This window comes from Acanthisitta chloris, unplaced genomic scaffold, assembly GCF_000695815.1.
Source record: "Acanthisitta chloris isolate BGI_N310 unplaced genomic scaffold, ASM69581v1 scaffold11898, whole genome shotgun sequence".
Classification (NCBI taxonomy): Eukaryota; Metazoa; Chordata; class Aves; order Passeriformes; family Acanthisittidae; genus Acanthisitta; species Acanthisitta chloris.
This window is the reverse complement of record NW_008687622.1, coordinates 12,316-24,353: the sequence shown is the minus strand read 5'-3', so window position 1 is coordinate 24,353 and position 12,038 is coordinate 12,316. Positions and strand designations below refer to the sequence as shown.

General features: G+C 46.8%; 1 protein-coding gene across 1 annotated transcript in view; it reads left to right on the top strand.

Moving 5' to 3' along the window:
• The first annotated feature begins 4,589 nt into the window (after nt 1–4,589).
• LOC103807931 (solute carrier family 22 member 7-like) overlaps nt 4,590–12,038 on the top strand; it is a 17,718-nt gene continuing 10,269 nt past the window's right edge. Inside the window, 4 exon segments of the mRNA XM_009080682.1 lie at nt 4,590–4,698; nt 4,700–5,050; nt 6,895–6,998; nt 11,546–11,700. Of these exon segments, the coding sequence (XP_009078930.1) occupies nt 4,672–4,698; nt 4,700–5,050; nt 6,895–6,998; nt 11,546–11,700 (637 nt within the window). The 5' untranslated portion in view covers nt 4,590–4,671.

The window sequence follows — 12,038 nt, the reverse complement described above, 5'->3', positions numbered from 1 at the left end:
TGGAAAGCAATACTAGATGTTCTGTTCCTACCTTCCCACGTGTCTTGCCAGTTGGAGATGGAGTATTGGGTGAGTTTATTATTGATTCAAGGGGTCAAAGCCTGAGTCAGTTCTGTATTTCTCAAACTGCAAAGTGCAGAGGATCCCTACTCAAACACAGGGCAGAAAAATCAAAACTGAAGTCTTGGTCACCTAAGATAGGAGCTAGGGGATGCTTAGATTTAAAAGAGAAAGTTAGTGGAATAAAAGTAATTAGTGGAGGAAGATGATCAGTGAAGGAAGGTGGAACAGTTTGAATAGTGAAGGTGCAGTGTTGTATGGTGAAGGCAGCTTCTCTGGATGCTCTGCAGCTTCTCTTTACCCCATTTGGAGAAGAACCCATTGGGAATGGCCTGGGAGGGGGAGAAGTGCAGCACGGATCTGTAGAGCTGCTGGGACATGATGAGCATACAGCCACATCGACAGAGAAACACCGTTAGGGTGATCATTAGCCCTTGCTTCACCCACTCAGTAATTACCTGCATATCACTCTCAGCATCCAGTCTCCAGTGGAAGTGTGTGACTGTGTGTACTTTCACTTCTACACCTTTACTTTCTGCACAGGCTTTCCAAAAATACTGTTCCAGCCAGTGCTAAAGCCTAGTCCAGGCTCCCTGGGCAGCATTCCACACTTTTGGATGCAAACCCCCTAGCCCTTCACTTCAGATACAGTCTGCTCAAGGGTGCTAACGGCTGCTAAGTGCCCTGTACCTGCCACCCATGCACTTTCTGCTTGTGGCCCAGGACCTCATTTATGCTCAGTCCTGTCTCCCATCCCTGTTTGAGCTGCATTAGGTGTGCCCCTGTCTCCTGCCCTGGCTGCTGCATACCTGCCTTGTAGCTTTGTCTCCAGCCCCTCCTCCTGCTGCAGACCAGACTCCCTGCAGGGTCTCTGGTCCTGGTTCATCCTTTCACTGCATCTGGAGCTGTTGACCGACCCTGTCCCACCCATGGCTCTGCCAGCCATGCCAGGAATGTGCCCTGTTGGGAAGGGCACAGCCAGCACTGGAGTCTCCACAGCTCCCAGCTCATCCCGTACTTGTGCTGCTCCCTGAAGCAGTGGGTGTATTTTTTGAGCTCCCTGGCAATGTTTTACTTCACACACAACTATCCTGTCCAAGTGAGACTGATTTAATCAGATTATATCAGACAACATGTGATCCTGCCTGGACTTCCTGCTCCTGCTGAGTCTTTCTCTGGTTGAAGTAGGAGCTTGGGTTTGCCCTTCCCTCAGTAAAACACAGCCTAATAATCTAGGCTGATTCTCTGCCCTGCTACAATCTCCCAACAGCACTGGTGAGATGAAAACACCAAGGAAATAGTTCCCTGAGATAGGTGAAGGAGTAGGAAGGGACACAAGACAGGTCTGGGGGATCTGGCTAGGAAGCAAAAAGGATGCAAGTGCTGGCTGTGGAAGCTGTAGAACTGGGTCACATCCCTTCACATTAAGACAGGATTGATGTTCATATTTATGACAGACAAGAAAAGAAGCTTTGGCCAGAACCAGTTTACTTACAAAATAGTAGTCATTTGTTTGGGCAATTGAGTGAAATGACTGCACACAAGACAACAGCAAGCAATGGAAAGTAGAAGAGTCTCATCAATGTGGCACAAAGTCAGAATGGCTTTCTTCTAACACCAGAGATTTCCAGAAGCCCCAGGACCTCTTTGTTGGTGGCTCCTCCACTTTCTCTGACCAAGCTACAAAATGTGGTGGGCACACATCCTGCCCAGAGCGTTCGGACACTGCTGCAGGGAGGTGCACCTGAGATTGGCACTGCAGGCATCCTTAGCTGACTTTGCCAGCTTTGTAGGACTTCCCTGTCCAAACTGCCTTTGCAAATGATAGAAAAAATGGAGACTCCCAGCATGTTCCACACCTCCCTCCCATAGGCATCAGAGCCTGCACTGAGCTGCAGTTAGAAGGGGACACTTCTGTCCTCTGAGAGCAAGGTTAGTCTAGCTCAGTGGCTCTGATGGACACGTTTTCATGGCAGTCAGGCATAACTTGGAGGGAAGGTAGGATTTCAGGATCTGCAGCTTTCCCATAGAAGAAAATGGTCATTTAAGCACCAATCTGCAAGAACTGATCAGATCTCCAGCTACTCTGCAGCAGCTGAGACACCTGTGGGATGGCTTCACTGCCAAAGGAGAAAATCAGCTCCTTCTCTCCTTTCACCATCCAGGCTGTTACAGTTCCATAGAAGGTGTTAGGAAATTACTGCTGGAAACAGGAAAGCTAACACATTAGTGACCAAGTCATTTAATAATCTATCCTCTCAACAAGTAGTTGGCATCCTGAAAAGGAGAAGAAAGAAAGATTGCATACGAAAGTTGTACACATGTACACAGCTTTATACACGAAAGCAGCAGGAAAGGAGTCTGCCCACTCTCATTGCTGCCAGGCATGTCCAAGCTGTTCGAGTCAGGTCCTGGGGCTAATTAACCAATCGGCAGTTGGTCACAGCATTTGCACACGTGGTGGTCATTAACTAAAGCCGGTGACTGGTTAAACCAAACACATTTGGGTTAGAGAAATAAAGCAGTGCACATTTTAAGCCATTGCAATATGAACACCAGAGCCCCAGGAGTTGCAGAGCAATGATCCATAACCTCATTTCTGATGGGAAGGCTGAAGCTGCTTTGCAGTTTAAATATACAGCAGCATATCAATGAGAGTTTTTGTTCCTTGGTCTTAGAAGACCAGTGGTGAAGAAAGGTAACTTGTCCTTTAGTTCAGCTTCAGCTTAAACTGTAAACCTGGGGGCACAGCATTGTCAGGTGTCCCTGCTTCACTCCTGTGTACTTCCTTCATGCTCGTCCCAGCATGAGCACCGAAATGGTTCATAGCAAAGACTGTGGCAGCACATTAGTTAAGCATGGGTGACCAGGAATGCTGCTCTAAAGAGGAAAGATTTCCTAAGGTCACAGCATGGCATCCTTTCCCTTGTGAGCATGAACATGTGGTGCTATTCTGCTCTGTGCCCTTATAGCACTTAACATCTGGGCAACACTCAGTCTGGGCATTCAGCCACAGCAGGAGCCTTGTGAAAAGCTTTTGTGGATCTCCTCGTCTCTGTCTCCTACTCTGCAGCCCCTTCTCACTAGCCTTTGCTGCAGAGCAGGGGGCAGGCCATCCTCGGCCCAGGCAGTGCAGGCAGGCAGCTCTCAGCAGCACCTGACAGCCAGCACCACTTGTACTTTACCTGTGCCCAGCCTCTGGATGCACCTGCATCCCAACACCAAACATCCCTGCTTTCCAGGTGAATAGCCAAACTACTGTCCTAGGACATGCTTTGTTTTAAAGCAGCTCCAGTTTTGCAGGGTTGGTGGAGGAGGGAGGGCACAGACTGCGTGGAGAGAGCTACAGAGTGTGAAAATACAGTGGAAGATAACCCACAGCACGCTCTCAGCAACTTCACTGCTGCTACTTCTTCACATGCACCCTGCAAAGGGGTTGTGGCCTTTGAAGATTGCTGCCCCTGCTAGGTGTATGATGCACTGGTCCCTGAATGTGGGACACAACCATCTGGGATGCTATCCCCAGGGGCTGCATAGGGCACTTGCTGCAAGGGAAGCAGGCCCATGTCTCATACCCAGGTGTAGCAAAGGTGTTAAGGGGTTTGCAGGAAAGGGTTCTGCAGGGTCCCCAGGCAGAGTCAGCATAGAGCCCATTTTCTACTGCTTTGTATTCAACTGCCCTGATCTCATCACCAGGCCCGTACAATGGTGGCAGCAATACCTGTGGCCCTGTGGCAGCAATACCTGTGGCTGCACATTCACTCCTTTGGCTGTCACATTGGTCCCCAGAGCACGGCAGCACAGGGCTGCACCCTGCAGGAGTATGTCATGGCCCTCAGCATGGCAGGCACAGCCTCTCTGCATACCAGCACTGCAGCTCTCATCACTTCCTTGTGTGTGTCTTGGGGAAACACTTTCCCAGCTGGAGAAAAGGACTTCATGGGGAAACATTTTCACTTTTTCCATCCTTTGGAGGACACTGGTGAGCAGGAAACCTTCACCCACAGCCCACCCTTTCATCCCAGAGGTTTGTATTCATCCAAAGACTTCGGTCCTTTCTGGGTGCCCTCTCAGCCTCTCCATATTCCCTGCTTCCAGGTCATGACTTGACACAAACCACACTAAAACACACTTAGCTGATGCACAGCAACTAGTTTTCGGTGTCCCTGGGTGTCCCAACACAGTGGGTTTGGCTGGTGACCAGCTGAGACTAGGCATAGCTTGTTGCAGTGTCTGGGATGTTGCATGGTACCCCTACACTAGAGAAGACAGTGCTCTCACAGCCCTCTTTCCACAGCCTCCATTCCTAGTGTGGATGCGCCTCTCAAAAACCACAGCAGGAGAAAGGACTCCAAAAAGAGAAGTGCCTTGTGCTGGATCCATTTGAAATGGATGTGTTGTGTGCACACAGGATAATTCCTGTGGCTCTACCCCAAATGGAGAGTCTCACTGTGACTTTTGACACCTTTGAGCAAGGTCTCAAAGTCCAATGAAGTGGCTGTATGAAAAGCCATGGGAAGCTAAGCTCTGAGAACAGAGGCTGCTTTTCAAGCTCATGTTGCCTGCTCCTTGGTACATAGCTGTTCTGAATGAACAAACTCCACAGGAAAGATGAAATTTGAGGATCTCTTGCTGGAAACTGGGGGGGTTTGGCAGATTCCAGATTTTTATTTTGGCTATCCTTTGCCTCCCAAGAATCAACCTTCCCATGCATTTCCTACTGCACAATTTTCTTGCTGCTACCCCCTCTCATCACTGTGCAATTCCACACCAAGAGGGAATTGTGAATCTCACCACAGAGGAAGTTCTACTCATCAGCATCCCCCGGGAGCCTGATGCCACTTTCAGGTCCTGTGAGATGTTCTCACAGCCTCAGTTTCATCTGCTGCTCAATTCCTCTCTGCAACCAGAAAACAAATCCATCATCCAGCACTGCCAGCATGGATGGGTCTATGACTACTCGCAGTTCACCTCCACCATCTCCACCCAGGTAATACCTGACTTGTGATCCAGCCAAAAATGAAGTGGTTCAGTACTTTGGGGAGCAGATGGAGAGGTGTTTGCTAGGTGCACAGAATCAGAGAGCAATCTTTGCATTGTAACCAGCTGACATGACCTGTTTAGAGAAGATGTCCTGTGAGGGGGAAACTGATGTTGTTGTGTTGTTGTAGTTATTATCATCATCATCATCATTGCCAATATCATTATCATTATTTTGAGCATCTCGTCTTGCTTAGAATGATAGTTGGAAGCCAACACTTTTTGCTAGAATCATCTAAATTTCTCCAGATAGAGAGCTCTGGGAGGGGGGCAGAGATACACACAGATCCAGGATTTTCTCTGTATGGCCCACATGGCGTTTGCACCCCATCAGGATTTCATAGGAGCCCATTACTTCCATTCTTAGTTTTCCAAATACTTTGTAACTTCTGTTCCCTTGCCCATCCCTCCTCACCCATCTATGTTTTCCTCCTCTTCCCCCAATGTTGTGCTGCCTCTCTTATATTACCAGCAATGTCTCTTGCTGTCAAATCAAACATGCCCTCTGAGGTGCAGCCTGCTAGCCAGCCATAACCCTGAGCCTGCCCAAGGTCCCTGTCCATCAAATATTTACCACCTGCCTTCTGAAACACTTATCCAGGGCTAACAGTGCTAATGCTTTACTTTCTTTGAAAAATGGCCCAAATAGCACAAGGTCTTAGGAAAGGGGACAATTTGTGCAGGAAAAAGGGGCACAGTTGGGTTGGAAATTCTAGTGTTAACTGTCTCAGTACGAGCAGGGACTAGTCTTAGCCTAGAGCTGGTGTCGCCTTCCCACCATCCAACCACTCCTGCTTTCAGCAGGTATGGAGGTGAGGGTCAGATGTGCACTGGGTCTGTACCTCATTTCTGCAGTGTTTCAGGGAGAAAGATGTAAAGCAGTCTTGGGGGAAAGGGCAGAAGGAGGTACTCTGCACCATGGAGCCTCGTGATGCTGCTCCCGTGGTGTAGTGGCCTCAGGACCTGTTCAAGGGGCCAAAGCTTTCTCTGGAATCTCTTACTTTTGCAGCAAGAAAGGTTGTTCAGGGTCTGGATGGCCTTGTCAGAGAGCTTGTGATGATGGGTTGATGATTAAATTAAGTTTTGCCAAATTTGCACATAAAGAAAACTAACTCTGCAGTTGTGCCACAGCATTCTGTAATGATTAGTGACATTTGCACCTCCAAGAATGTAAAATTATGTTCATTAACATAATTAGGACAAATGTCTAAACTAAATTCTTAATAAGAAATCAACAAGTCAGCATTAAGAGCAAGTATTTGGTCTCACTTCCCCTCTACCCTCCTTCCTCCCTGCACAGACAACTTCAAAAGAAACTGGTCAGGGCAACAAACTGGGTTGCACCAGCACATTCCCTAACGCAGGCTGAGGCACGTGTTACAGCTCACTGCAGTGGGGCACCCTGCAAATGCCCATCTCCCCAGAGCAGTCTCAGAGGCATGACAGAGGGAACTGTGTGTGATGTGAACCTGGGCAGGTCGAGAACAGGTACTGCAGGGGGCAGGAGATGAAAAAAGGGGACCTCTCCATAAGTGGTACCCAGGAAAGTGTTCTGATGCCCAACAGGTGTTCACAGAGAGGCTGTCACAGTGGGGATAGATAACTGGGACTTTTGTAAGATGCAACTTTACATTTTTCAGGACTCTGAGACTGTCCTATGTGCTGTTTAGTGCAGGATTCTACTCCTCATTCAGATTTGGTGGATATAAATGGCTGACCACCGGAGGGAAGGGCTGTGCAAAGGCAGTGGAGACTGAACTGAGCACTAAGTGTCATTTTGGCCCTGTGTTTCAGTGGGACCTTGTGTGTGAGCAGCGTGGACTGAACCAGGTGACAGCAACCATCTTCTTCATTGGCATTACAACAGGGGCCATGGTGTTTGGATACCTTTCTGACAGGTTTGACCCCTTTCAGGCTGTTCCTCTAGGCCCTCAGTTTCATGGCAAGAATTTCACAAACTTGTGGCCTGCAATAGGCAATCAGAGGGGCAGAGAATTGAGAAAAGACAGTCATAAAGGGAGAATCCAGCCTCTCACTTGAAAACTGGATTAAAGTCATACTGGGAAGCAATGCAGGGGGTAAATGCTTCAGGGATCAGTGACTTAGCCACCCACAAGAGAAGCAGCTCCAGCCTTGATCAGGAGTCAGACACATTGCTGACTGTGGTCAGCATTGCAGAAGGAACAGCAAAAACCAAAAAAAAAATTCAGCCTGCAAGACCAGTTTCAGGAAAAAACTGCCTAAGAGAGGAAAAGGCTGGTTGAAACAAAGCTGAAAGAAGAGACTAGAAGAGCTTTACTCCTTGCAAGTTATAGAGGAATTGGTTAATGACACTCAAGTGAGGGGCTCAGAGCAAATGCATGCCATAGCTCAAGAGTCTCCAGCAAGCAAAACCTGACTGTCATTATTAGAGAAGCAGGGTAAAGGAGGTTCTTGCAAGCAGAGAGGCATTCCTCATTAAGAGCTGAGGCAATGACGAAAACAGGAACAAATCCGCTCTCTCTAAGTATTGGAATGTGACAATGTAAACCTGGGGGAAAAAATCCAAGTAATAACGTAGAAAGGCCATCAATTAAGAAATTCCATATTTTTTGCAAACAGCAGAAGCAGGAGACCCACTGGAGGATGCATAGTACAGGCAGGCAATCGGGTGCACTGTTCATTATTTAATGATTGCTTTTCCCGGGCAGGAAACTGCTTCCCAATTGCCTTCCTCTGGTAGCAAGCACACTCTACTGTACAGCAAGCTACAAAATCATGGCAGAGGGAAAGCACCTTCACAGTGTGAAGCACCCAGGGACTCAGTGCTGAAGATGGGAATTTTTGCATCCACATCTTTGCACATGAATATATGAGTATACTTTTACAAGGACCCAAGACATCTAGATGATCTTCTAACTGTGTCTCTTGGCTATGCATCTAAAATATTTTGATAGCACAGTTGTAGGACAAGAAATTCAGAGTCAGGAAAAATTAAGGCAGGAAAGAAGGTCTCCATTAGCACAAAATGAAAAATAATTTGGTTTTCAAATGGATTGTGAGCAGGAAGAGCCAGTAGAAGGTTAAGGCATAAAAGGAGCATCTGGAAATAAAAAGACTGTAGTGTGAGACAAATGTGTTTGTTCTCACAGTGGGGGAATGTGTAGGGACAGATGTTGGAGCTGGAGCTTTGAAATAAGCTGACAGAAGAAGGCAGAGAGAAATGCACCAGGTGAATGACAATTAACTGCCAGGAGCAGAGAGTGGTAATCCTGGAGCCCTACAGCACCTGTGGGATGGGAAAGCTGGAACCCTGTTGGCATTGTGTGACCTCCACAGCAGAGGGCTGGGAGACTATCATGTTCAAATCAGTTTTATACTGGTCTGCAAGTAAGATCTTGGGAACTACATGCCAAGGAGCCTGACATATGTCTGTTCCAGGCAAACTGGCAGAAAATACTCTGAAAGACTGAGCCACTGCCCCATGGGTAGGTAGAACATACTAGCAAAGAATCAGCAGGGTTTTTTCAGAAGATCTCTGCCTTACAGACACACTGGATCTCTTCACATGCACTAACAAACATGTGAACAGTTGAGACACCATCTACACAACATTAAGAAGCCTCCTTATCAAAGGTTCCTAAAGAAGCTGAGTTGCCCTAGGATGAGAAGGAAGGTCTCTGCATGACTAAATAATTGATTAAAAGCTAGGAAGGAGAGAGGACATGTAGGTGCTCCATCGTACCAAGGGAGGAAGACCTGTGGGGACCAGTGATTGGATTTGTGTGCTTTTCAGCACATTTATAAATAGTCTGGAAAAGGAGCCAGTGGGGAGGTGATGCTGAGTGGCCAGGCTGTTAATGATGAGATCTGAGTGTGGAGAATTGCAGAAGGACTCTATGATTGGATAGGAAAACCAGAAGACAAAATTTCAGGGCAAATTAATTTAAAATAAAAAGAGAAACTATTCTAACTTCTCATTAAAAGTGGAGGCCCTAAGCTGACCTTAGCTACTCAGGAGGAAGACTTTGGTGCTGTGACAGACAAACACAGTTTTGCTCTAGGCAAACATCCACACAGCAATGAGTAGTGGCTGGGGAGGCAAGTGGAAAATTAAGAATCACAAGGAAAGGAATATAAAATTAAAGAGAATGTCACTATGCACTAACATGTAAATGCATTGTGGCCCCACATCTTGAATGCTGCGTGCAGTTTTCATTTCCCTCCACACCCCTCCCTCATCTCCAAAGGATACAGAAGAAATGGAGAAAATTTGGAGAAGCTAACAAGAAAAGACAAAGTTATGGATGGACTTCCAGTTAGTCGAACCAGAACCCTTCAGTCTGCTCACGTGGCAGTTAACAAGGGTTAGACAGCCAACTGTGTCCTCGTGAGCAGCCTGGAGCAGAGCTGAGGGTGCACTGCTCACCAGAGCTTTCCTGGTCAGGAAAGATTTGCAGCCCATGTAACTGCAGTGTTCCCAGTCAGTTTGCAGTAAATTTGACAGATCTGTTGCACCTCAGATGTCATGCTCCACATCTGCCCTAACACCTCTTTAAAGCTGACTTCCCATTAGCAACCTTCCTTTTCTCTGATGGAGATTCCACTTCTTCGTGCTAACAGTAAGGCAGAGATTCCATGTCTGGTGTTCCAAAGTGAAAACCGTCTGGTCCTGGCATTTTGATACTGTTCACTCTCAGTTTTAATAACCCTTTACATTTAGATTTGAGAACAACTTTACTGACAAATTTGACCCTGGTAAGCCCTCCAACAACCTTCATCATGAACATATAAAAGCAAAAATACATATGTATTGTTTCTGTTATTGTCTGTCCTTTTCCAAAGACTTCTTTTGTACCTTGTTCTTGTACTGAATTGGTTCTATGATGCTTTGGCAGACTAACATACTGGGGTTTTTATGAAAATGGCTTTTTTATTAATTTTTATGCTTGTGCAGTCTGCTCCTTTTATCGCATTTTTTACAGCCTTTCAGAGGTTATGTTTTCCTAGCACCCTCTTTGAAGACAATTTTAACAGCAGCCTCCCTCCTGCCATTCCATCCTGCCAGCTTGCCTCTGGTTTCCCTAGCAGGTGATGTGCATTTGCTGAGAGAGTCTAGTAATGTTTCCATAAATAGCTGCCTTGCATCTTGCAGGGAACCTTATGGTTTTATATCCTTCTAACTGTATTTTCAAGGAAAAAAAAAATCTTCATTTAAGAATGTGTCTTCTTTCTTAGGCGGTTACCCTACTGGAAACTGGATCCAGCTATGGTGTATTTCTAGGTGTTTCCCGTTCTGACAAAGGGGCATTACAATGTTGTTTGCACATTGGTTCTGCCTAAATTTCAAAGTAGATCCAGCAAACTGCCTGGGGCCAAGCCACGAGTTGTTTTTTCACCAGTAAATTCATTAGCCAGCTGCTGAATGAAGTAATTTATGATTATCTTTAGGAATGTTATTGTGGCATTATGTCCTGGCACGCCACTTTTTCCCCTAAAGCAATACTTCTTGCCACCATCTTTCTCAGGTGGCCACTGAGAGCCCTAATGCCAGAATCAGAGCAGGATTCCAGTCCTTATAGACCAAACATTGCCTGTTGACAGGCTTCATTTACTACTCCAGCTTGAACCCAAGCTTTCCTAAAATGCAGTGCTGATATACATCAGAAGACTGGCATCTTGTGCTCTATTTTGATTTTCAGACTTTCATAGGTTGTGCAGAAATGCATGCAGACATATTTCTCTATGTGTGTGCGTATACATGTGCATTTGTGTGTATACATGTGCATTTGTGTGTATTTGATTTTCTGTATTTCTCCACACTCTCCGCACAGGACTCTGCACCTTGGCAAGATAGTACTACAGCTTCCAAAATCCTTGGGGAACAAACTCCTAGCAGATTCCTCAAAGACCCTTGGAATGTCAGGACTGCACATGTGGGCTGACAATTGGATTCATTCTGCATATGTGGGCCGACATTTGGGTTCCTTTGTTTTCCTTCCAAGGAGTGGGGTGAAAATGTCATCATTCTCTCTCCTCCTTGAGAGTGGTGGCTATGGCTGGTCTGAGTGAACCATGGGAGAAGGACATGCTGAGTCAGGCATGGGGACAAACATTGGCGGGAGCAGGGTGTGCCAGCAGCATGGGATTTCAAGCTGACATCACTGCTTTTGATGACGGTGTTGAACAGGGAAGCCTGATTTGTTTTTCTGACCACTGCTGCTCTTTGCACTGGAGCAGCCCATGCCCAATGCTCCTGGGGTAGGCTGGCCCCCTAAATGGGATTGCACCACTGTGGCACCAGCTATATCCAGAGCCATTTCCTCTTCTCTGGGATGTTGCATCTTGCACTCTTTGCAGAGCAGGCAATATTTTAATCTTCCTCTGAAGTGTCTGGTTTGCCCTTTTCAAACCCTACTCCTGTGACAGGTTTCCAGCCACTGTAACCAGACTGTGCTTGCGGCAGGTTCGGACAGAAGACCGTGCTCCAGCTGTCGCTTGTGTGCTCTGTTGGTTTTGGAATGCTGAGTGCTGCCTCTGTGTCCTACAGCATGCTGGCTATCACACAGACCCTCACTGGAGTGGCCCTGAGTGGTGTATCTCTTATTGTATTGCCCCTGGGTAAGTCTGTGGGGGTTGTGGGTGTCTTATTGTACAGGGGAACTGTTGACAGGCAGAGGGTAGGAAGGGATTTGTCTACAAGACAGGGCAGAGTTAGTAGGAACCGGAATCTGGAAATCGCTATGAATGCAGTTCCACTACAGGCAGCCAAAAGAACATCCCTCTTGGGAGGATCCAAGAATTACAATTTTCTGTTAGTCTGTAACAACCACTTAGTCGTACTTTTGTTGCAATGTGAACACTTGCAACCCATGCTACACAATTCCTGTTAAGGATCATCAGTAGTACAATGAAAGCCATAGACAAAAATACCTGCCCCCTTCCCCTGATATAGAGTT